This window comes from Triturus cristatus, chromosome 3_2, assembly GCF_964204655.1.
Source record: "Triturus cristatus chromosome 3_2, aTriCri1.1, whole genome shotgun sequence".
Taxonomy (NCBI): domain Eukaryota; kingdom Metazoa; phylum Chordata; class Amphibia; order Caudata; family Salamandridae; genus Triturus; species Triturus cristatus.
Genome location: NC_140584.1, coordinates 930,396,195 through 930,423,011, shown reverse-complemented (window position 1 = coordinate 930,423,011; position 26,817 = coordinate 930,396,195). Strand labels below are relative to the sequence as shown.

The 26,817-nt window shown below is 46.9% G+C and overlaps 1 protein-coding gene across 1 annotated transcript in view; it reads right to left on the bottom strand.

Annotated features, from left to right (window-relative positions):
* Window positions 1-26,817, bottom strand: part of LOC146858828 (uncharacterized) — a 1,229,505-nt gene that overhangs the window by 559,110 nt on the left and 643,578 nt on the right. The window contains exon 24 of the mRNA XM_085647127.1: window positions 16,356-16,534. Within this exon, the coding sequence (XP_085503253.1) occupies window positions 16,356-16,534 (179 nt within the window). The remainder of the gene's footprint in view (window positions 1-16,355; window positions 16,535-26,817) is intronic.

The window sequence follows — 26,817 nt, the reverse complement described above, 5'->3', positions numbered from 1 at the left end:
ACATCAAGGTAGAAAGAAAGGGGCTGTTGGTGGTCTCACTTGCTTGGGGGACACCAGATAGTCCAGCGCTAGCCTCACTACTTCTTTAATCCCCAGGAATCACAGCCCTTCAGCAGCTGAAGGATGCCAACATGGCCGGGGAGAAGGCTAATGCAGGACGCATGAGACCCTTTTGCTCTTTGCTGCTTGCCACCTCTGTAGTCTGACTCTGATAATGGACTCTTACTGAGGGTGCAGGCTGGATGTGGGAGGGTCCGCAGTCAAACACTGGATCCTGCTTTAGTCATCCATCCAGGCCTTCTGCAAGAGCCCTTCACCCTCTCCTGCAATTAAAAAACACTGGCCTGGCTTCCTGTAGAATCAGTGGCTTCCTAAAATGTAACAATAAAGTGTTACTTACAATTCTTCAGAGCAGTATCAACTTATCCCACTGTCTCTGCACAAAGAACAGAGCAAGTTACTGTCTGCTGAATATCAGGACAAGCAAGGTGCATGGCTGAGGGTTCCCGGGGGCCGCCTGCACCTGGGGGGTGGGTGGGCAGGGGTTCTATCATCTGTCTCTCCCTCCCAGAATTTCTTCCTCCTTTGAACTTCCCTTTGACCTCCCCTGGTCACTGCTCTGTAGACTCTTTCTTTCTCCATCCCAGCGCTCAAGAAACGAAAACTATAAATTGCAACTGTTTCTTTTTTGTGTGCAAGATCTTCAGAACCCTGCTACCTGCCCAAAGAAAGGCTGAAGCTAAACAAAACTGATATGGATTGCTCAGGCCTGTGCTTCAGCACTCACATCAGTGTGGGGCCGAGGGGGCCCCTTCAAGTGTAGGGAAGCCTGGGGGCTCCCATGCACTACTTACGCCCCTGCTTCCAATGCCTCCCAGCAGATCCTGTTTCTGGAGCTGGAAACTTTCTCTGGCTCAAGTCAGCTCTGTGCTGCCTCAGAGGAGCAGTACCCTGCGGTGAATGCTCTCTCTGAGGGCCCCCACCCCCATCCCTTTTCGGGGCTTGGCTCTGACTGAAGAGAAACAATGTAACTTGTTACTTTGTTTCTCTTCAGTCCTGGGTCAGCGGGAGGAGCTCAGAGCAGGCTGCACACTGCAGCTGCTTTAGAGCAAGTCACACACACCTCTGCACAGATAAACTGAGGGGGCCCCCTTCACATACTGAAGACTGGGGGCTCCCCCGCACCGTGGGGGCTGCGGGGGTGTTTGTTACGCCCCTGGTCGGTATAGAAAGGTCATTATGGTGTGTTGGGCTACCACAGTGTACCATCTATTCAACAGTGTACAAGTGATTTGTCTACAATATGCGTTTTGCAGTCTCTGCTTTTGGGGAATCCAAATTACATCCTATAATGTACGTCTCACAACAGCCCTGTCCATATGGAACTAATGTTTGCAAGATTCCCGTTAAGACCATTTCCCTATTATTCGCAATTGAGTAACTCAGTTGTAATGGATGATATGTGGGAGACCCAGCCCCATCCTCTCCCGTGGAGCCATCATTTTCTCGCTATTTTGATATTTTAACACAGGGAAACAAAATGTATTCCATCGCTGTGCAAAATAAAAAGGGTTCTTACAAAAAAAAACAATCTCATTCAACATATTTTATTAAAAATTATATTAACTAAAGAATAATATACGATATATGATGCACTTACCAATAAAAAAAGTCGACATGTTTACACTTCTAGTAATAAAGTATGTGCCTGTTTTATTTTGCTTATTTCAGTTATGTTTTAGAACTGCTCTTCAGTTGTGTATTACATTTGTGTCCACAATACAAGCCAATAGAAGCACCCTGAAGTATGGATGATATGCATGAATCAGACAGGAAGCAGTAGGTTACTTGAGGGTCCTTTAATGTAGCAAGTAATCTTAAGACCTCATCCTCCAACATAACAGATATAACTGACTTAACATTCAATGAATCACATTCCACCTGAAGAACATTCTAAAAAGGAACATACTCTGAACACATGATATCACAAACCTAACATGGACACTTCAGCATAATAAAGTAAGAACACTACATCACCTCCCTCTTTTCATTAACCAAACAAAAGGAGAAATACAAGTGAGAAAAGAAACAAAAGGCAAACATATTATAATTAGTCTTGCAATCGAAGAGGAATTTTCTTTAGCCTGACCGGTCTCATATCCTCAGAGAGAGAAGAGTTATTAGGAATCCCAGAAATATTATCCTCGCTACATTTAGGAGGGCATTTAGCTATTCTACTGAGATTCCAGACTCTATGATCTTGTTTTCTGACTGCGTTACCGAGCAGTTTAGTCACTCTAATTGGTTGACTAAACTTGGATTTACCAAATCTTCTTTCAGGAAGTTTTATTCTGACCAAGTCACCGACTTGAACAATAGTTTTTTTTACAGATTTTCTTGTATCAAATACTTGTTTCCTTTTTATCATTTTTTCCAACTCACGGTCTTTCCAGTCTACATTTTTGTCAACCACACCACCCATTTCCAACCTTTTTGAAGTCACCCAAAGAGGACTTACTTGTGTACTAGCCACCCTACCCTTAAATAAAGTAAAAGGAGCAACCCCAGTAGAAGAATGCGGAGTGAACCTATACTCAAACGCTTTCTTCTTGATAGCTTCCTCCCAATTGAGATTGGAGGTTAAGGCCAATTGCATAGTCTCCTTTAAAACTCTCACAAATCTTTCAACAACCCCATTGCATTCTGGATGATATAAGGCCGCACGTTTATGGGTAATTCTTCTTTCACTCAAAAACTCCTCTACCACTCTGGAAACAAATTGTACCCCATTATCTGACAACACTGAATTTGGCAACCCCTCACTCGCAAAAAGTTCATCCAGAAAGTTAATGATAGACAATGAATCTACACAATTGACAACTTTGATAATAGGCCACCTAGAAAACATGTCCAGACAAACCAGGACATACTGATCCTGAGATCTTACCTTGATAGGGCCTAAAATATCAATAGCAATATCAATCCAAGGACCAGTAGCCTGCTCCCTAACCACCATAGGGTGGGTTCTGCATTTCAGAACTTTATCACTACTGGCACACTGAAGACAGTCACGCACCAATCTTTCCACAAAGGTATCCATTGCAGGCCACCAATAGCTCTCCCTGAGTCTTTCTTTAGTTTTAGCAATGCCCATGTGGCTAGCATGCGCATTGTCAACCAACTTTTTACGCAAAGCCGAAGGGACAATCAGCCTGCTTCCCCTGAAAAGAAGATCATTGGAGACAGGTAATTCTTCCTTGATAGGCCAAAACCCTTTGATTTCTTCATTACATAGGCATTTTTCACACCACCCATCACATATATAAGAAATGACTTGTTATCCTACCGCCCCATTTCCCTCATTAATGCGGAGGCTAAAATATTAGCGAAGGTCCTGGCGCTACGGCTTACTCCGCATCTCACGACCCTGGTTCACCCGGATCAATCGGGGTTTATGCCTAATAGGAACACGGCGTTGAATCTGAGGCGATTGCATGGACTGATGGCCCGTGTGCCTTATCTTCAGGAACCGGGAGTTATCCTCTCACTGGACGCCCGTATGGCGTTCGATATGGTGGAGTGGCCCTTCCTATTTGCGGTGCTCGCGCATTTGGGATTTGGCCCACAGTTTTGTGCGTGGGTGCCCCTACTCTACACAAGGCCGCTGGCCCACGTAGAAGCTAACGGCCACATATCCAAGGACTTCCCACTGTCTCGAGGCACGCGTGAAGGGTTGTCCGCTGTCACCGTTGCTGTTTGCGCTAGTGCTTGAGCCACTGGCGGCATGGATCAGGTGGGAACCGCAGATACGCGGACTGCGATGGACAGCGGACTGGGAAGATCGCAAATCGCTCTATGCGGATGATGTTCTGCTTTACCTGGCCTCACCCAGACGCTCCATCCTGGTACTTCTCAATTTATTTGAACAATTTGGTCGCGCATCAGGGTACACTATTAATTGGTCCAAATCAATACTCTTTGTGCTACGGGGCCCGCCGCCGCAACTCACGGGAGATTGTCCACTGCAGCTCTCGGTGGCGGGATTTCGATATTTGGAAATCTATATTACAGCGGATCCCGATGAATTTATTAAGCACAATCTCATGCCACCCCTGGAACGCCTCAAAAGAGACGCCGCCCACTGGGAGGCTCTCCCCCTAACGCTGCTGGGGAAGGCAGCCCTTTTTAAGATGATGGCACTGCCCCGATTCCTATATGCCCTCGAAAACGCGCCGTACCCGGTGACGCCCACATACTTTAAACGCATTGCGTCTCAGGTCACGGGGCTACTGTGGGGGAACAAACCGGCACGCATCGCGCAACGCAAGCTAAATAACGGGTGGTTTGATGGGGGCATTGCGCTACCAAACATCCAGCTCTATTACTGGGCGGCACATTTGAAAGTCATTAATCAATGGGTGCATGCTCCGCAGACGAATCCCGCTTATAAGGCAGATAGATATGGGTTCGGGGCTGAAGGCATGCTGTTAGCACTTTATAACAAAAAGCGTACACCACGGCTACTCGGACCCACTCAACAGACGGTAAACATCTGGCATGAAGCGCACAGAAAGCTGGGATGGGCAGGACAAATAACACAGCTCACCCCTCTGTGGGTGACCCGAAGGCTGGGTAACTTGGGGCATTGCAAGGGCTTTGACAAGTGGGATGCAATTGGAATATCAACAGTGGGTGATTTGTGGCACAAGGGAGGGATCGCCATGTTCGAGCATCTCAGGGCACAATTTGACCTGGCGCCCACTGAGCACTTTAGATACCTTCAGATTCGGCATGCGCTGCAGGCGGCCATACCACCCAGCACGAAGGTCCCGGAGGCCACCCCCTTGGAAGACAGGCTTCTGACAGATTGTATGTATAAGCGCGCCATTTCTTTCACATATAAAACACTAGTAAACAACCTCCCAGACCCTCATGAGGTGCTCAGGGGAAAATGGGAACAAGAGGTTGGCGATTTTGAGGACCATGAATGGCGGGAGGCATTGGCATCACCGCGGGAGGTGGGGATACCGTCTAGGCTAAAACTGGTGCAACTAAAAATCTTACATAGAACTTACTATACTGGATGCATCTTATGCACAATAGGGTCTGCGTCACATCCGTACTGCCTGAGACACTGCGGGGAGGAGGGCACCTTCCTCCATACATTATGGGAATGCCCCAAGATAATGGAGTATTGGGTAAAAGTGATGAGGACCATATCGCAAGTGGTGGAAGTATCATTAACGCCCGAGCCTCGAAGATGCATTTTAAACATATGGGAGCCAAATGACCTCAAGCGCCCAGCACAGGAATGGGCAACAATGGGAATAATGGTGGCAAAGCGCAACATTGCACAAAAGTGGGGAGGGCAGGAAACACCATCACTGGCCGCATGGTGTGGAGATCTCGATTTGGCTATGGTGGCAGAAAAAGCGGTGTTTTTAAATCGGGGCTGTCCGGGGAAGTGGACCACGATATGGGGGGCATGGAATAAATACAGGGGATACATTTGTGAACCCCCAGAACCCGAAGCAGAGGAGGACTTAGATGATGAAAGTGGAGAGGAGCTGGAGATGTAGTGTGGGGACAGGTGTCAGTCAAAGGACGGATGTACGACTTTATAAAACCAAGTGTTATCATTTTCATTACTGTCAGGAAATGGTTTATATGTATATGTATCAATATGTCAGAAAGATATGTGCCTTGAATATGAAAATAATAAAAACTGTTTAAAAAAAAAAGAAAAAAGAAAGGACTTGTTGAAGAATCAAATCATCACGCATACCTACACTCCATTCTTCTTCAGTGATTACACCTTGAGTAACTAAACACACTTGCACATCTTCTCCAGCATCTTCCCCAAGGAAAGAATCATCATCTCCATCGTCAGCATCAGATGTACTACCAAGTCTCGACAAGCAGTCTGCTAGAGTGTTGCTAGCCCCAGGCAAATAAGAGACAGAAAATTCAAAATCTTGCAAAGCAATCACCCATCTTCTTATTCTATGAGATACTCGATCAATCCCTTTTTTTTCAAACACTTCCTTTAAGGGTTTGTGATCGGAAATTACAGAAAATGCTTTACCCCACAAAAATTTCTTGAGTTTACGAATCGCCTAATACACAGCCAAAGCCTCCTTCTCAACAACCGCGTAGTTGCATTCCGCACCCCTAAGTGGTCTTGAAATGAACAAAATTGTATTGTCCACCTTTTCTCCGGTTTGTAACAGCACTGCACCCAATCCTTTACAACTGGCATCAGACATGATGAAGGACTCTTTCTTGGGATCAAAACTAGAAAGGTTGGGCGCTTTGTTTAGAAAATCTTTAATCAAGTCAAACTCATTACTGCAAGACTTATCCCAACAAATTCACTCCCTTTTTCTAACAACGATCTGATTTTTTCAGTTTTTTTAGCAAAACCAGGAACAAATTTATTATAAAATGCTGCCATACCCAAACATTTTGTAAGTTCATCTTTACTTGCTGGATAACTGAGATTAGAGATAGTTTCAACCAATGAAGGTTTGGGTTTGATCCCTGAGCCAGATATCAAATTACCAAGATACTCTATCTCTTTCACATCAAACTTGCATTTATCTAATCTAAGGGTAAGGCCTGAATCTTGAAATCTAGAGAGTACCAGACTCACCCTCTCATCGTGTTCTCTCAAGCTGGAACCATGAACGAGAACATCATCTTGATAGACCTTGACTCCATCAATGCCATTTAAAATATTCTCCATTACCCTTTGAAACACTGACGCTGCTGATATTAAGCCAAACGGCATTCTAAGAAACTTATAAGTGCCAAAAGGTGTTATGAAGGTAGTCAATTCTTGGCAAGAAGGATGGATCTTACTTGATGGTAGGCAGAAGACAAGTCTAGCGTGGAAAAATGTGTGGCACCACCTAATGCGGACAACATCTCTGTTATATTCAAGAGAGGATAACGATCAACAATCACTGCTTTGTTAAGTTCTCTTAAATCAATGCACAACCTGGCCTCACCATTGGCTTTCCGGGCCATAACAACCGGAGAAACCCACTCAGTGGCCTCCACTTCTTTGATAACACCATTATCTAGTAATTTATTTAATTCTTCTTTCATTTTGTCTCTGACTAACAGAGGAACATTCCTGACTTTGGCTACAACCGAGACAGAATTATTTTTCAATTTGATTAGGTGAAGATATTTTTTGAGACATCCAAGTTTTTTATTAAAAACTTTGGGAAATGTTTTAATCCAATCACTGTGATTGGAAACTGAGGCAATAGTGGGAAGATCTCTTAAACATACTGAGGGAGTTTCATTTGGGGCTAGGAAAACACCAAGATCACACTGATGAGACCAACTTATCAAGGAATCTCCTTTCATCGAGACATATATCTTGCCTGCAGTGACTCTACCTTTATAGTCAATTGTCCCCATAAAGTATCCCAAAAGATTTATGATTTGTCCACCATAACCTCTAGGCACAATATCAGGTTTAAGCAACTTCACCTTTGCAAATAAATATTTTTCGTAAAATACTTTGGGAACTAAGGTGATTTTCGCCCCAGAGTCAAACAACATTTTAACACATTTGTCATTAATTAACACTTCCTCCATAGGTCCATCCATCACTTGACAACAAATCTGAGATACAATCAAATCATCCTCTTCTTGTTCGTATAGATCTACTTCTCTTACACTCTTTAGACTCTTATTGGATCTGCAACACTTTGTAAAATGACCTTTCTTTTTACAATAAGAACAAATTGCTTTCCATCCAGGGCAGTCTTTGAAGTTGGCAACATGTCCTGTATTTCCACAACGAAAGCATTTTACAGCGAAGAACTTGGTATTCGGGTTTGGTCATGTGACTTTTGATGAAACAGAAGTTCCCTGTGTGGACGGTTTGGAAGTTTTATCTGACCCTAGAGCCAAATCTGTTTTACGTCAACATCAGAATTCTTGTTATTGTCTGTAACTTTACGTATGGCTTCAGAGAAGGCTTTGGAATGCTCATGCAATTTTAAAGTAGTGATTCCATCTTCAAGAGAAGGATTATCTTTTTGCCAAAACGCATCTTTCGCTTTGTCTATGGAGGAGCCTAACATAAGCTGATCTCTGAGTCTTTCATCTAAACTCCCCCCAAACAAGCAAGTGGAAGCAAGTTTACGCAAAGAAGTAACATATTGCTCCACAGACTCTTCATGCCTCTGAACTCTTTTACCAAAATGATAGCGTTCTAATATCATACTCATTTTAGGTAGGTAATGCAGGTCCATTTTCCTAATACAAATTTCAGACTCGTTCAGAGAGTTACCCTCACTATCTGGTAAATCAGGAAGATGTTCAAATACTTCCTGTCCCTCTGAACCCAAGCAGTGTAGAGACAGTGCAGACTTCCTTTCGGCACTTAAGGAAGCACCGCAGACCTTAGCGTAATTAGAAAATACTTTTTTTCATTTCAACCAAGGAATGGGAGGTTTACCTGGAGCAGAGAGAAAGAAAGGAGGGAGGGGAAGTGACGTTCTGCATGGTGGGAATGAGAAAGATGACGTGAGTTTATATTAAGATTGGACCATAAACATGAAGAAAAGTAATTATAATAATTATTGACACAACTTTTCAGTAGTAAAACTATGGTAAACCTATAGATCATACATTTACAAATCCAAGGTTAACAAAGTTTCACACCGATGTTGGTCTGAGACTCGTCTCACACTAGTATCAAAGTATAAGTATAATGAGAGTGTAATCAGTAAATCATCCAGACATTCAACAAGCTCCCCCTTATTGTTTTCCCTCTTTTTGTTTTTAAAGGATCTGCAGTAACCTTTTATTTTTTTTATGGAGAAATGAGCTGTGCAGATCAGCGATGAAGAAAGACACTTTCCTCTTATGTGGGAGAAACACCAGTGGGAAATATTGAATGAGTCTCCGTGAGGAAGCGAGTGAGTGAGATGACAGACACTTGGGAAGCGAGGCAAGAATGTTCTATTACACAGTTCGTGACCTCGTTCTTTTGAAATGAGGCGGAGTGAGGAGTTCCGTTCAATGAGACTGTGGCACAACGAGCAAACTGTCAGGAAGCCAAAAGTATAAAATAATTCAAACAGTACCTCCTTTTACCGTCGAGCGCCGGCGGTGATTAATAGTAATTCCCAGAAAAGGGGTACCAGGGTTAGTTCCAATTCCGGGAGATGACGCTATGAAGTTGTTTGCGTCAATAACGTGAAGATCGATGAGGCAATACCGGGTGCGGGAGCAGAGTTGCTAGGCAACAACAACCGAACACAGGAAGTTGACACAATCACGTGATTTAAGATGGAGGACGTGAAGGTGAACGAGATGACGCCGGGTGCAGGCACAGTCAGGCAACACGGGTTGCTAGGCAACAGCACCCGGTGCTCTCATAGGCCTGCGGGGCGAAGATTCAAAATTAACTCACTAAGGCTGCTGTGAAGTCTTGTAAAGACACAATCAAGGAATTCACACTCGATCTTAGCTGAAAGACAAACCACCACCGGATCAGAGTAACAGCAATGCCACGAAGGATCCTCGACGAGCAATGTGAAAGATGGAAGCTGCAGTTCTCTTGATGTATTGGTAGGTAATCTGAGGTGACTGAGGTGGTTGTTGAAGGCAGTAGTGAAGTAAAGTTGATTACCAGATTGCACGAAAACTTGATCAACTTTATCAAGTTAATACAGATGATGAACTGGATGTTGAGTTGAGGTCTCTTGAATGTAGATTTCCAGTCGTCGCCAAAATGAAGTATGGATGATATGCATGAATCAGACAGGAAGCAGTAGGTTACTTGAGGGTCCTTTAATGTAGCAAGTAATCTTAAGACCTCATTCTCCAACATAACAGATATAACTGACTTAACATTCAATGAATGACATTCGACCTGAAGACTATTCTAAAAAGGAACATACTCTGAACACATGACATCACAAACCTAACATGGACACTTCATCATAATAAAGTCAGAACACTACACACCCCTTTCCATTTAAAGTCCTGGAGAACAGTACAGTACATTACATAGGTACAATGTCCGTGCATCACTAGGAAACATAGTAAACATCAAGCCATCAGGCCTTAAGAAGAGAAGTAAAATGTTTTGCTCATCTAGAACTCTGACTGCACTCATGAAACAATTGCCATTTTAAAAACAACTCTTTATTTTAGGATAAATTTGCAGGGATACGGAAACCAAAAAAATTTATGACAAAGAAGATTTGTTTTTTCTCCGCCCTGTTTGAACTGCATTTAAATATGTAAAGGTTTTAGCAAAGTCGCTTCCCAGGTACACTGAGTTCATTAATACTGTCTGAGAAAAATGTTTACTTAACTAGTACATGTTTAATCACTGAATACAAAAATAAACTGCTGAATGGTGACAAATTAATATTTGCAAATTTTCTTCAGTGCTTTGTAACCTTTCTTATTAGTAATATTTCATTTGTTTGCGCTAAAAGAACAAGTTACTTACCTTCGGTAACGCTTTTTCTGGTGGATACAGTATCTGCCTGTGGATTCCTCACCTTGTGAATATCCCCTGCGCCAGCATTCCACAGAACTTTTTTCCCCAGCTCTCTACGCCGACGTGGACGACGACATAATGCATCGGCTCCGCTCGCGAATCCGTATGACGTCACCAGAGCCATAAGAGAGCCACGTCGGCATGATGACGTCAGTTCCACCCATTTGTTCCGTGCCCCCGAGGCGCACAGTTGGACCAACGACAGATTTAAAGTATACACAGTATACAATATACAATCAAATATACATAGTACATAAACAAAAGGAAAGCTAAATAAAACAAGCATTTCCTACCAATATACCAGAAAGCATAACAACATCTCAAACAAGACAACTTTTAAGGTATACAAAGGTGGACAACGGGGAGGCGGATGGGCCAGTGAGGAATCCACAGGCAGATACTGTATCCACCAGAAAAAGCGTTAGCGAAGGTAAGTAACTTGTTCTTCTGATAGATACATCTGCCAGTGGATTCCTCACCTTGTGAATAGATTCCCACAGCAGTCCCCACTCCCGGAGGAGGGTGTCCACCTTCCTATACCAGAAAGTCTTGCAAGACAGAGCGCGCAAAGTGGCCCTCCCTCCTCATCTCAGAGTCCAAGCAATAATGCTTTGCGAAAGTATGGAGGGAGGCCCAAGTCGCGGCTTTATAAATATCTGCCACAGGAACACCCCTGGCCAAAGCAGATGTAGATGATTTAGCTGTAGTCGAATGAGCCCTAATACCCTCAGGAGGAACCTTACCAGCCAGGGCATAGCACATCTTGATGGCAAGGATGATCCATCTCGATAAAGTGTGCTTGTGCACCGCTCATCCTTTAGAATGACCAACATAACCCTCGAAGAGCTGATCGTCCAGACGAAAGTCCTTCGTTCTGTCCAAGTAAAAGCTCACAGCTCTCTTTGGGTCCAGGCGATGAAGTCTTTCCACCTCTTTGGAGGGATGAGGAGGTGGATAAAAAACAGGGAGAGTAATAGACTGCCCCAAATGAAACAGAGTAACTACTTTAGGTAGGAAAGCAGCCCTGGTCCTGAGTACCATCCTTTCAGCATGTAATGTTAGAAAAGGGGGTAAGGAACTAAGAGCTTGAAGCTCACTCACCCTCCTTGCCGAGGTTATGGCTACAAGAAAGACCATCTTAAAGGACAACAGCCTCTGAGGACAGCTATGAAGAGGCTCAAACGGGGAACCATCAGAAAAGTTAAGACAAGATTAAGGTCCCACTGTGGCATTACAAAAGGAGTAGGAGGAAACTTGTTTGTAAGGCCCTTGATAAACCTTAGTACAATCGGAGATTTAAATAATGACGGTTGATCAGGAAGACATAGAAAAACCGATAAGGCCGAAAGATAGCCCTTGACCGTGGCCACAGCACAGCCCTGCTGAGCCAAGGAAAGAGCAAACTGAAGCACATCAGAAAGATGGGCTTTTAAAGGGTCAATGGATCTCTCTCCACACCATTTAACAAACTTAGACCATCTATATGAGTAAATGGACTTGGTGGAGTGTCGCCTGGCTGATAAAATAACATCCACCACATCTGGCGGGAGAGAGAAGGAATTCAGGTTGCCCCGTTCAATCTCCAGGCATGAAGGTGTAAGCTCTGGAGGTGGGGGTGTAGAACCTGCCCCTCCGACTGCGAGAGGAGGTCTGCCCTCAGAGGGAGACGGAGCGGAGGGCACGAGGAGAGGTGGAGAAGATCTGTATACCACACCCTTCCAATCTGGGGCGACCAAAATAACTTGGGCCCGGTCTTGGCGAATCTTGCTCAGAACCCGAGGAATCAAGGGCATGGGAGGAAACGCGTAAAGGAGATATGAGCCCCAACTCAACTGAAACGCGTCCCCCAACGCCCCCTGCATCGGAAACTGGAGACTGCAGAATGACGGGCAGTGCGCGTTCTCGCGGGTGGCGAACAGGTCCTCCCGAGGTGTCCCCCACGTCCGAAAGACGTGACGAACCACCCCTGGATGGAGCCTCCACTCGTGGTCGGCGGAGAACTGCCGACTGAGACTGTCCGCATGTACGTTCAGCACCCCGGACAGATGATTTGCCATCAGACAAATCTGATGGTCCTGAGCCCAGGACCAAAGACGCAGGGCCTCTCTGCAGAGACAATGCGACCCCACTCCTCCCTGCTTGTTGACATACCACATTGCGGTAGTGTTGTCCGTCAGGACTTGAACAGACTGACCGCAAAGGGAAGGGAGGAAGGCCTTGAGTGCCAAACGAATCGCCCGCAATTCCAGAAGGTTGATGTGAAGCAACCTTTCCTCTGGAGAGCAAAGACCCTTGATCTCCAGATCCCCCAGAGGCGCACCCCACCCCATGGTGGAGGCATCCGTTATCACTGTGGCCACCGATGGAGGTAGATGGAAGGGCTTTCCTTGAGACAGATTGCCCTCCACGCTCCACCAAGATAGATCCGCTGCAACTTCTCTGGAGATCCTGATCGACTCCCTGAGATCTCCGTTGTGCTGATACCACTGCCTGCGGAGGCACCACTGGAGCGCCCTCATGTGCCTGCGTGCATGGTTGACCAACAGAATGCAAGAGGCGAACAGACCGAGCAGGCGAAGGACCTTCAGAACTAGAACAACCGCTCCATTGTGGAATAAAGGGACCATCTCCTGAATGTCGAGAATTCTTTGAGGTGGAGGAAATGCTCGACACACAGTAGTGTCCAGTACCGCCCCTATGAACAGGTTGCGTTGAGAGGGCACCAGGTGAGATTTGGGCACATTGATCGAAAAACCCAAGTCGAATAACAGCTGAGATGTTACCTGCAGATGATGCTGCACCATCTCTGGGGACTCTGCCTTCAGAAGCCAGTCGTCCAGGAAGGGGAAAACCGGAATCCTCCTGAGATGGGCTGCCACCACTGCCATCACCTTCGTGAAGACTCGAGGTGCGGTAGTAAGACCAAACGGGAGGACCGCAAACTGGTAATGTTGCGACCAAACCGTAAAACGGAGATACTTCCTGTGCGACTTCAGGATTGGGACATGGAAGTACGCGTCCTGCAAGTTGATCGACACCATCCAGTCTCCTTGCTGCAACGCTTGAAGAACCTGCGCAAGGGTCAGCATCTTGAATTTCTACTGTTTCAGGTAAAAATTCAAGACTCTGAGGTCCAGTATCGGACGCAATCTGCCGTCCTTCTTGGGAATCAGGAAATACTGGGAGTAGCATCCCTGACCCCTTTCCTGCTCTGGAACCACCTCTATCGCACCCTTTTGAAGCAAAGCTAGTACCTCCTTCTGCAGAAGAAGTAGATGGTCCTCTGAGCAGTAACCCTGGCAAGGAGGGTAAGGGGGAGGAAACTCCCGAAAGGGAAGGGCGTACCCAGTCTCCACGAGGTTTAAAACCCAAAGGTCGGTTGTAACAGATTTCCAACCTCGCAGAAAATGGGACACCCGACCCCCCACAGGTCTTACATGATCTAGGATGAGGGATCTAGGGCTGCTTCCCTGAAGCTTCATTGGGAGCAGAGGAGGCAGAAGATGAAGATGGGTTGCGGCCATAGCCTCTCCGACCTCTTTGTCTCCCTCTATAGGACTATAGAGGGGATTCTGCTGCAGGGTGTTGCTGCTGCTGCTGAGGCTGCCGGAAGGAGCGAAACGAAGACCTCCCAAAACCTCTGAATTTCTTAAGCCCACATCCTTTAGCAGGAGCCTGTAGACCTAAATATTTCACCGTCACCCTGCTCTCTTTAAATCTCTGCAAGGCGGAATCAGCCTTTTCACCAAAAAGTCTCTGTCCGTCAAAAGGCACATCCACCAATGTGGCCTGAACGTCCGGAGAAAAGCCAGACGAACGAAGCCACGCTTGTCTCCTGGTGGCTATAGATGACCCCATTATCCTTGCCACCGAATCAGCCATATCAAGCCCCGACTGAATCACCTGCCTTGCAGCAGCCTGAGTGTCCGTGACCACTTCCAAAAAGGACGCCTTATCACCTTCTGGCAAATTAGGGGCTAAAGATTTCAATGAGTCCATAAGAGCATGAACATAGCGCCCTAGTAAGCAGGTGGCATTAGTGGACTTAAGCGCCATGCTCCCAGAAGAAAAGGTCTTTTTAGCAGCCTGATTCGCCTTCTTAGACTCCCTATCCGCAGGAGTCTGAGGAAAACCTCCTGAAGCATGCTTCGGAGCATGACGCCTGTACCACCAGACCTTCTGGAGAAGGGTGGGAAGAAAGAAAACCTGGATCCCCAGGAGCCACCCTATATCTTCTTGCCACCTGCCTGGAGACTGCCGGCGAAGAGAGTGGCTTACGCCAGACATCCATAACTGGCTCCAAAATAGCCTCATTAAAAGGCAGCAAAGGCTCACTGGTCGAGGTAGGCGAATGTAACATCTCCGTCAGAAGGTTAGGTTTATACTCAGCAGAGGGCAACTGCAAGTCCAGCAACTCTGCGGCCTTCTTTACTACAAGATGGTAAGGAGCCAGTTCCTGCGGTCAAGAGGATCTAGTGGAAGAATGCTCCCACTCCGGAGTTGTATCAAGACCGCTAGCCTCTTGAATCCCCTCAAAGTCATCAGAAGAAGTATCCACCTCACCTTCTTCCACCTCCTCCCTATAACGCTCCTCTTCCAAGACTCTCAGGGCCTCTCTCCTTGAGCGGATCCGCGGAGTCGGTGGAACCGAACGTGGAGCCAGAGGTGTTGGAGTCGGCGGCGCCGGAGTCGACGGTGCTGGACGCGGAGCCGAGGGAGTCGGCAACGGCGTCGAGGAAGGCTCCGAAGAAGGTCGATCCAATCGAAGCCAAGATGGATCCCCAGACGGCGCCGGAAACTGCCACGAAGGCGCCATCGGCAGAAAGGGCATAAACGGGGCCTGAGCATAATGCTGGGGCACTCCCAGAGTGTATGCCATAGGACCTACGGGACCAGTAGGTGCGCCGGATGGGAAGGCAGCCCGTTGGAAATGCTTCCTTTTCTTATGATGTTTCTTCGACTTCGAAGAATGCGAAGTCGACGACTCCGGTCTCGATCTCTCCTTCTTCCTACCTCTATTTTCCTTCTTAGCCTTGGCCATGAAGAGATTCGCCTCCCTTTCCTTCAAGGCCTTGGGATTCATCCTTCTGCAGCTGGAACAATCCTCCACGTCGTGGTCAGAAGAAAGGCACCACAAACAATCTTCATGGGGGTCTGTCATTGACATGTGGCCCCCACATTCCCTACAAGGTTTGAAACCCGACTTCCTAGTCGAAGACATGGCAATTTTTTTCAACAGTAACACACTACACGACTACAAAGTAGCAGGAGAGTGCTGGAAAACCGTTGCGCGTCGATGGCGCGGAAAAAAGGAAACTGACGTCATCACGCCGACGTGGCTCTCTTATGGCTCCAGTGACGTCATACGGAGTCGCGAGCGGAGCCAATGCATTATGACGTCGTCCACGTCGGCGTAGAGAGCTGGGGAAAAAAGTTCCGTGGAATGCTGGCGCAGGGGATATTCACAAGGTGAGGAATCCACTGGCAGATGTATCCATCAGAAACTATATTTTGTTGAGAATTATGCAGCAAAAGTTTGAATAAATGACCAGTGAAGCAAATGAATAATTACACGGAAAGAAAGCACAGAAGACTTACAATTGCATAATTCTAGAGGCCACAATTAAGAGATTATAAAACTATCAAAATGGATTCAGATCTTTCTTAATTACAGAATAATTCCTGATATAAGAAGACACACCCATTCATTATAAACTGAACACAAATACCTTATTTCGTGCATTGTTTTGCAAGCCCCCTTCTTGTGACTTTAGCCACTTTGTAGTGCTGACTGCAAAATTGATTCTTTACTTGCCTGGGTGTGTGGCAGGAGTCGGACTAGTATGGAGCATCCGGGTACAGACGGGTATGCGTCAAGTGATGATGGCGTTAGGGACGAAGGACCCTTCGGAGGCATTCCTACTTTAGGGCGGAGCTGGAACCCTCCCACATTGAGTCTTCCGCTGGCACTGAATATGCCCAATCTACAGTTTCCTGCCATAATACAAAAAGAAAGTAATTAGAGGGAGAGTCCTCAAGGTGGTTGTGTCACTCTTGTTTGTAGTGCTGCTAAATGGACAGCATTCAGGAATCAAAGCAACCCCCCATCGAGCACATGAGTGCTTTCACTTTTCCTCATTATTATACAGAATTGTTTTTTAACTTTGCATTTTTGGGTTTGTAATAATGTGTATCCATTCTAAAATTAGGACAAGACCCAAGATGCTAGGAAAATACCAGGACTGGATGAGCTGTCCAATCATAGATATGGGAAACTTGAGAGTTCAACCTGTATGCAGCTGAAGGAGAGTTAAGCTTCCATGCCCATTCAGATTCTCAATATCTCTGGGGACATCGACAACATGGGTGCCACTTAGTGCCCAGTTGAAATACAATAACCGCAAAGGCGCCAACCAAAATTGTTTTTAAAGCTTTTTCCTAGAGCCAGCATTGAACTTACATACATTAATCGTCATAAACATAATATTTTATAGTAAGACACGGAGGCCAATATTATGCATATCCTGTTTATTGCCCTTACACAGCAGCAACAAATATAGAACGTTAAACCAGAATCAAAAACTTAAAACATTCCAAACGTATAAATACTCAGAACATACAGCCATCTTCCTTCTTTGTTGCTGCTTAAGCACAGACGAGTACTCTGACGTACAGATGAGTACTCTGCATGAGATTGAATATCTATATATGTATGGAAAGATTTACAATATATTTTTTACAGGTTGTGTAGTTCTGTTTGGGGCTCAAGGGATTTTGTTTCCTTGCGAATGTTAAGACAAGGGATTTTGATTTTAATTAGAATTAGATTGGGACATTCTGATCTTATTTTTTCCTCGAGGTTAAGATGTTGATGTGATACATGGATGCCCATTGCGGTAGATTCCAGGAAAGCTAATTAATTTTGTTTAAATTCAAGGTTGCCTTCACAAGTGCAGCTTTCAGTTGAAGCGCGAGGCACTTTGAGGCAGAGCGGTTGAGGGTGTGTCATTCGAGTGGCTCGCGAATGCTTTGCAGAGCGAGAAGCATTCCCTCGTGTATTTCTTTCCTCACTGTGAAGAGACGTGTTTTGTGGGCCTGCCGGGCTACCATAAGGAGCGTGTTGCTTGGGCATCTGGCGGCCATTTTGAATTGGGCAATTCAGATAGAGTTAAATGACTGTTGGCAGCTATATATTGGGAGCATAAGGCAACGTGATTAATGCAAGGCAATGTGAGGAGAGACATTGGTCTAAGGAGTCTGGGAAGTGTTATTTTTGGAGGCAAACTAAAAGTTCTGATTTTGGTTTAAAGGTATTTGGGGTATTATGAGATTTGGAAAGGGCAGGTCCTGGGGATAATCAGAGTCTACCTGAGGAGGTGGAGGAATGTGTGGGCAAGGCTTTCACAGCTTTAGCATCCCAGTTGGGTCAGAGACAGGATGATTGTGTTCAGAGATAATACCTACGTTGTGAAAATCTTTGGAACTGATAGAGGAGGAGCACTTTCGGTCGGTGGTAGAGACTGAATTGAAGGCTAGTGTGTAAGCTGAGGGACACAAGGCGACTCAGAAGAGAAAACATTTGACAGGAAATAGGGAAAAAAACTAATTTGAGAGGACATGACGGTCCAAATGGAAAGAGGGAAAGAACAGCTTAGTTGAAATAGAAAGATAGAGCTACAAAAGGCCAATAAGAGGGGTCACAAAGTGGTGCTTCTGACGAGTCGTCCAGTAATGATGTGGAAATAAGTTGTTCTTCTGATTTGGAGAAATCAGATGAGAAAGAACTGAAGGCAAAAGAACCAAAAAAGGGATAATAAAACATCTGACGAGATGAAGCCCTTATTGCATCCCTTTGGGGAGGATATGTTTGATCCACTCCTAATTCAGCACCTGTTATCTCCTCAGTGGACCCCAGAGGACCATGGTGCACAGTATGCTGACTTTCAGTTTGGGCAAAAACTGCTTAAAGAGGTGAGGAATCGGTTATAATCAGAGTGCCCCCAGGCTAACATTGAGTCATACGGTGGCTTATATGCCTGAGGTGGGTCCTAAGATAATGCCCTTTCTAACCTAATCTGGTTGGGATCCAAGGAGGGGTTTGGACAAGGATCTTAAAGGGTGTCAGGATAGATTGTTAGATGTTTTGGACCTTTGACAAAGGTTTTTGATATGTGTGAGGGCGCATATTCGAACATCACTACAATTAATGTTGAGGAGATGCTCTAATGGGTGCTAAGGGCCATTTTTTCATTGGATAACAATAATGCAGCGCTTTATGTTGAAAGGAGGAAGAGTATCCTCATGAAAATAGTTCCTACTTTGGCTGAGCTGACAAACAAGGAGCCGGGCTTAGAAGCCAATGGATGACGTTTTGGTGAGGAGTTTGTGAACAGCAGCGGCCTGTGTATGTAAGAGCGGTGGGACAACTGGGAAGGGGGTGATTTGACAGACAACCATGAGGGAAAATTAAATAAATAATTAATTTTCTCTCCCCCGCCACCCCCCCACACAGCCTCACCACCACGCCGCTCTTACTTGCATGGTCCACTGCTGTTTGTGAACAATATGTCCCAGTATGTACGGTCATTTAATTAGATTAAAAAGGTTCAAAAAGATGAATGCTTTTGGTGGGACTGGAAGAATGCAGGGTCGATTTCCGGGTCGTGGACATAGACTCACAAAAGGCTTGTTTTGTGCAAGGCTTTAGACCCTCCAGTGTATACCAGATGCCAAGGTTCTTCCCACAACGGCTAAAAGGAAGAGCGAGAGCTTCAAGAGGTGACAGAAGGAACAGAGGATAACCAGGTATGTTTGGCAGGTAGCCCTTTATGTACCCTGATAAAGCTGAGTTGCAGACTTGCCCACTTTTTGTCACGTTGACAGAAGATTAGGACAGATCAGTGGGTTTTGAAGACAGTACAGGGATATCACAGGACAGCCAAGGCAGAAAAGGAAACCAAGAGTACTGAAGGTTTCAAGGGACAGGAGATTATGGCCACTCAGGCGGTGAAGGTTCTTTTGGAGAAGGCTGCCATAGAGAGGTCACAGAGAGATTCAAAAAGATTTGTAAGCAATATATTTGGTGGTGGAAACAAATAATTGATTTGTAATCAATCGAAAGGATTTACATGATTGGGTTCAATACAATCATTTTAAAATGGAAGGCATTCATTTATTGAGAGATCTTGTAAAGAAGGGAAACTAGTTAACTCATCTGTTCTTGAAGGATGCATTTCTAATGGAACCAATATGTCTGGATAAAAGATGATCAGAAGTTTTAGTGGTAATGGCATATGTGGAGGTTTTCATGTCTTCCATTCGGTTTGATGTTGACGCAGTGATGTTTCACAAAGGTCATTAGGCCAGTTTTGGCTTGGTCGAGGTCAAGAGGTATTCGTTTGATAGTATATTTGGATGATGTTCTGATCACGGCAGAGACCAAGGAGCTTCCGAGAGCAAATGGACTTAGCAGTCCGTGTTTTGAAGGATCTAGGTTTTGTAGTGCACAGTGTGAACACATGTTTGGAGCCAAGTCAAGAGACAGTATTTGCAGGTTTCAGATACGGACATTGGACTGTGTGTTAAAGTTGTCAATGGAGAAGGTGAGCAAGATCCATAGGGAGTTAATGAGATTGAGGATGAGTAACTTTGTGTCTCTATGCAGTTGGTCAGATTGTTGGGTTTGCTTTGTGTGTCAATTCAGAGTTAGTGATAGAGTCTGATGCTAGTCTTCAAGCATGAGGGCCAAAATGTAGTTCTTTCACAACAGGAGAGAAATAGAGGAGATGCAAATCAGTTACCGGTCATTGTTTGTAGGTTCTTTTGCAGTAAAGTGTTGTGTATTGTTGAAGAGGGACAATGTGTTGGCCGTCAGGTATGTGAACAGATTCGGGGGACCACGGCTGAAAGCTTTGGCGGATTTGGCATGGGTTTTTTGGCACTATTGTCTGAGCTAGAATATAATGGTACAGGCGCAACATATTGCAGGATTAAGCAACTCAGTGGCGGATTGGAATTCAAGAAATTTGAGGGAGTCCAGCATTGGAGGTTGGACAGGAAGGTTTTCAATATTTTAGAGAGGAGATGGGGTCCATTCAAGGTAGATCTGGTAGCAAGTAGGCTGAATGTGCAGAGTCCACTTTTCTTCTATTGGAAGCCTGTCACTAAGGCAGGTAGAGACATGACACGAAAGTGCAGTGTGAAGGTTCTTTTATTCAAGGACAGAAATTATAACGGTTGTTAAAAAGGGGGGGTCCAGGTGACGTCGTCTACTCTTCGGATGGATGTGCTTCTCCTCCTTGACGTCTTCAGGGGACCAGGTAGGGTGATACTCCGGCAGCCGCGGGAAAAGAAAAATAAACAAGCACTCGTATTAGGTGGCGTACAGTCACTGAGGGAGGGAAGGTGAAGGGAGGCAACAACCGTCTGCTTTTAGTATAGTGCGGGAATACGGACCGTCACCACGTAGGGTAGGGATTTATGCAGCACGTTGCTAGGATAGCCCTGTCCCGGCCTAGGTTCTGAGCCTCTCCCGCCTCCCGGTAATGCCGAACTCAACCTCCCGGGTCCCCGGAAGCGAGCACGCACCTGCTCTAGCCACGTTCCTCTGGAAGCGTGGCGGGGTGGAACACAAGGTCGTTGGCCTCCAGGCTCTACTTCTGGTCTCTCCACGGCTTCTCCTCTCACGATCCTCTCCTCCTCCCGATCTTCGTCCGACGCTCGATGTCGGTGCCTTCGTCCTTCTTCCTCCTTCTGGTCCTTGAACGACTCCTCATTGCCTGGTGGCTCCTTTTCTGGGGATGACGCTTCATGTTCCCACCTCCAGGAGGCGGGGCCGGCCTCCTCGTGGACTGGGTCCTTAAAGGGCCAGTGATAGGAGGTGCAGGAGGCTTTAACCCCGGACATGCATACCTCCGATTCCGGTAGGTGGAGGGAAAAGAAAGGGTTGTTTCCATCAGTCTGGCAGGTACGGTCTGAGTCCATGAGAGGATCCTGACACACCCCTCCCCTAGAATCGTCCTGCTCGGGATGATGGGGGAACGGGAGAGAAAGTGAGCATTGGCATTCAGTATCCCCTTCCGGTGACGTACTTCGAAAGAAAAGGGTTGGAGGGACAGGAACCAACGCATTACGCGGGGATTGTTGCCTTTGTTCCTGCTCATCCAGACTAGGGGAGCATGATTGGTATCCAGGGTAAACCGACCCCCTTCCAGATAATATCTGAGCTTTTCAATGGCCCATTTCATGGCTAGACATTCCTTTTCTACAACCCGATAGTGTTGCTCGCAGGGAAAGAGTTTCTGGCTGAGGAACAATATGGGTCGTTCAGAGTCATCTTGGGTGATTTGAGAAAGAACGGCGCCAAGCCCGATCTCGGAGGCGTCTGTTTGTAGGATAAAGGGGCGACTGTAGTCCGGATACACCAAGATGGGACTGCTGGTAATCAGGGTTTTCAGTTTGTGAAAGGCTTCTCTAACAAGGGAGGAAGGGGATTTTATAGCGTGTTTGGGGGTGTCTTTCTTCAGTAGGTCCGACAGAGGGGTTGCTATTTCAGAGAACCGGGGTATGAATCTCCGATAGTAGCCTAACAGACCCAGGAATGCCCTGATTTCCTTCTTGGTGGTGGGGAGAGGTGTTCTAGTAATGGCTCGGACCTTTTCTTCTTGGGGTTCTATACTTCCGTTTCCCAACAGATAGCTCAGATACTTTACTTTCTGGAACCCCATTCGTGATTTTTTTGCGTTCACATGTAGGCCTGCCCTTCTTAACTCTAGAAAAACCTGATGGCAGTGTTCTAGGTGTTTCTCCCAGGTGGGACTGAAGATGACTATGTCGTCCAAGTAGGCTGACGAGAACGCCCGGTGAGGTTGCAACACCTGGTTCATCAGTCTTTGGAACGTAGCGGGGGCTTCGTGTAGACCAAAGGGCAGAACCGTAAATTCAAAAAGACCGTCTGGTGTGGAGAAGGCGGTCTTTTCCTGGTCTGAACGGCGGAGGGGTACCTGCCAGTAATCTTTGGTGAGGTCAAGGGTGGATATATAACAAGCATCTTTGAGACATTCAACAAGCTCAACTACACGGGGAAGGGGATAGGCATCCAGCTTGGAAATTGCGATCACTTGACGGAAGTCAATACAAAAGCGAACTGATCTGTCGGGTTTAGGCACCATAACGATGGGGGATGACCAGTTGCTTTGGAAGGGGCAGATGACTTCTATTTGTAACATCTTTTGAACCTCATTGGATACCGCCTCTCTTCTAGCGGCGGGGATCCTGTATGGTTTTTGTCTGATTATTTTCCCTGGGATAGTCTCTATGCGGTGTTCAGTAAGAGCAATCCTGCCGGGGAGATCGGAAAAAAGGGGGGTAAAGGGTTCTAAGGTGTCTAGTAGTTCCTTTTGTTGTAGGGTGGATAGCTCCTGGTTGACGACCAGCCACCCTTGGGTGGAGGTGTCTTCCATGGAGGAGTAAGCCACCTTCCGAGGGGGTGGACTATCCATTTTTTTAGCAGATTAATGTGATAGGTTTGGAACTGGTTAGGGCCCATTTGAAGACGATAGCTGGTTTTACCGATGGTGGACAAAACCTGGTAGGGGCCCTTCCATTCGTTCTTGATTTTGGAAAGGGAGGAAGGAAGGAGGACAAGGACCCAATTGTTTACATGTAACACTCTCCATTTCTTTCCTTTATCGTAAAGGGATTTTTGGCGTTGTTGGCTCTTCTCCAGATTGGCATGGGCAAGGTCCCGTAACTTTCCAATGTGAGAGCGAAGATGCAGGGTATACTCGAGGAGTTCTGTGCTGTTGTCTGTCTCCTTCTCCCAGGTCTCCCTCGTCATTTCTAACAGGGTCTGCGGCTGTCTGCCATAGAGCATCTCAAAAGAGGAGCACCCTAGGCTGCTCTGGACCGTCCCTCATATGACAAAAAGAGCAAGGGGAAGGAGCCGATCCCAGCCCTTTCCTTCCCCGGTCAACATCTTCTTTAGGGTTAGTTTTAGGGTCCCATTATATCTTTCAACCAACCCGTCAGTCTGGGGATGGTACACAGAGGACTTGATATGCTTCACCTCTAACAGCTTGCATACTTGGGCCATGAGCCGGGAGACAAAAGGGGTGCCCTGGTCTGGTAGTATTTGAAGAGGGAACCCTACACGCGAACATTTTTCCAGCAGCTTGTCCGCAATGTTAGCTGTAGTCGGGGCCCTGAGAGGGAAGGCCTCAGGGAAACGGGTACAGTAGTCTACCAAGACCAGGACGCACTGAAACCCCTTTGTGGACTTCGGTAGGGGAACAATAAGGTCCATCCCCACCCTCTCAAAGGGTCTTCCTATGATTGGTAAGGGCTGCAGGGGTACGGGCGGGGGCCGGTATGGCTTCTTCCTTTGACATATGTGGCATTCTTGGCAGTATTGTTTTGTGTGGGCGTATATTCCTGGCCAGTAAAACAGTCTCTGGAGATTTTGGGTGGTTTTGTGTGCCCCGGTATGACCCACCAGTAGGTGGGAGTGGGCAAAAAAGAGAATCTGGTCCCGGAAGTCTTTAGGGACCAAAAGCTGAGGGGTCGCGTCTTTTTCGGCCACTCTGTACAAAAGACCGTTCGAGATTTGAAAGTGAGGGAAGACATGAATGGCTCGGGTCTGGAGCTGTAAGGCTTCCTGCCAGGCTTGGAACAGGGTAGCATCATTTTTCTGAGCCCAGCGGAAGTCCTTGTCTCCTTGCCAAGGACTCTGGGACAACAGGGCCTTGGGTACCGCGGGGTTGGGGTCTGGACCAGCCAGGGGTTTTCTCGTTATCAGATTGGTGAATAGGGATAGGTAGTTGGGATTGTCTGTACCGAGGATAAGCTCTTCTGGCAGGGTTGACAAGACTCCTACAGTGACTAGGGAAAGCGAAACCCCAGGGTATTGAAGGGGTATTCGGGCTATAGGATATGGACGGACATCCCCATGTACACAGCGTATGAACACCTGTTTCCCTGGGAGAAGCTGTTCGGACCTAACCAGTTCTTGCTTAGTCACTGACTGTCGACAGCCTGAATCAAGGAGGGCCAACACAGAAGAACCATTAACACTAAGACTTGCGTAGAAACAGGTCCCCATTTCCTCTGTACATAGGAGGTTCTTCTGTAGATAGCTCATGTCCATCGGTTCTTCCGTTTTCTTCCGTGGACATGCCCGGGCAATGTGGCCCCACTCTCCGCAGTTGAAACACTGTGGTCCGCGAGGCAGGGGGGTTTTGGGCTTCGGGATACGTGCTTTTGAGGTTCCCTGATGGGCCTGAGTGCCTTCCGCGGTGTGGGTGCTGAACGCAGTGCTTTTTCTGGTTCCCAGGGGCTAAGACGTGGTTGGGCCCTGGCAAAGGAGGTGGCCATGTCCACTGCTTGTTCTGCTGTAAGGTTGGCATGTTGCCTTAACCAACCCTGGGTATTGTACGGCAGTGACTCCAAAAACTGCTCTAGATAGATGGACTGTATGATCTCATCCTTGAACCTATCGTTAGGTCTCAGCCACTTGTCTGCTGCCAGTTTCAGCTTGAAGTACAGTGTCTTAGGATTATCGCCAGGTGCGCCTTTCTCTCACCTAAATCTGAGACGATAGGCCTTGGCGTCCATACCCAGGTGGTCCAAGATCACTGCCTTGATCTCCTCCTAAGGCGTGATACCACCGGAATTGGTGACCTGGTAGGCCGTCTGAGCCTCCCCCGTGAGCAGGGGCGCAAGGAAAAAAGGCAATTTAACCAGGGGCCAGCCGGCTGCCCTGGCCGCCCTTTTGAAATTCAATAAAAACATATTTTTGCAACGAGATGTTGGGGGTGACCAAAGTGCTTCGAAAGGGTTTTTGGCCGGCTGCTTCCGTGGGTGGGTCATCAATGGTCCTCCGTTGGGTCTCGACCTGGGCTTTCATAAACTCTTTGAGGGTGTCCCGGTCGGCTTGGGCAGAGTTTATCTGCCTTTCGACGGCCCACTCCAGTTTCTTTTGTCCCTCCACTATATGTTATATCAACGCCTCCATTTTTGGGCTCACAAATGGTTCTACACTGCCCGCATTCTCCCCCAAGTGTCACTAAGGCAGGTTGAGACGTGACACGAAAGTGCAGTGTGAAGGTTCTTTTATTCAAGGACAGAAATGATAACGGTTGTTAAAAAGGGGGGTTCAGGCGACGTCGTCTTCGGATGGATGTGCTTCGCCTCCTTGATGTCTTCAGGGGACCAGGTGGGGTGATACTCCGGCAGCCGCAGGAAAAGAAAAATAAACAAGCACTCGTATTAGTGCTCTGGCGGCGTACAGTCAGTGAGGGAGGGAAGGTGAAGGGAGGCAACACCCGTCAGCTTTTAGGATAGTGCGGGAATAGGGACCGTCACCACGAAGGGTAGGGAGTTACGCAGCGCATTGCTAGGAAAGCTATGTCCCGGCCTAGGTTCCCGAGCCTCTCCCGCCTCCCTGTAATGCCGAACTCAACCTCCTGGGTCCCCGAGAGCGAGCACGCACCTGCTCTAGCCACGTTCCTCCGGGAGTGTGGCAGGGCAGAACACAAGGTCGTTGGCCTCCAGGCTCTTCTTGTGGTCTCTCCGCGGCTTCTCCTCTCACAATCCTCTCCTCCTCCTGATCTTCGTCCGACGCTCGATCTCGGTGCCTTCGTCCTCCTTCCGGTCCTTGAACGACTCCTCATTGGCTGGTGGCTCCTTTTTGGGGGATGATGCTTCATGTTGCCACCTTCAGGAGGCAGGGCCGGCCTCCTCGTGGACTGGGTCCTTAAAGGGCCAGTGATAGGACGTGCAGGTGGTCTCACCCCTGGACATGCATACCTCCGATTCCGGCAGCTGGAGGGAAAAGAAAGGGTTGTTTCTGTCAGTCCAGCAGGTACGGTCTGAGTCCACGAGAGGATCCTGACAAAGCCGGATCCAGAGGCTAAGGTGGTGGAAGCTTTTCTATTGAGTTGGAGGTTGAAACACAATTATGTTTTCCATGATCCAGAGATTGTTGGTGAAAGTGAGGTGCGAGCAGGCAGAAGTTATTTTGGTGGTTCTGAAATGGTTTCCAGATGTGGTGAGTTTCTTATTAGATGATCCAGTGGCTATTTCATGTTACCTGGGGTGGTTGGTAAATCCAATGGGGGAGAGAGTCACGATCTGGTGTTGCAGGGTCATCTGCAGTTGATGGATGATTTCAGAAGAGTATGGCAGGTGTCAGGCTTATGGTCAGAGGCTACAAAACTCATCAAAGGATATTGGGTGGCAGGTACGACAAAGTCTTAGAGGTTGGCGTAGAAGAGATGGGT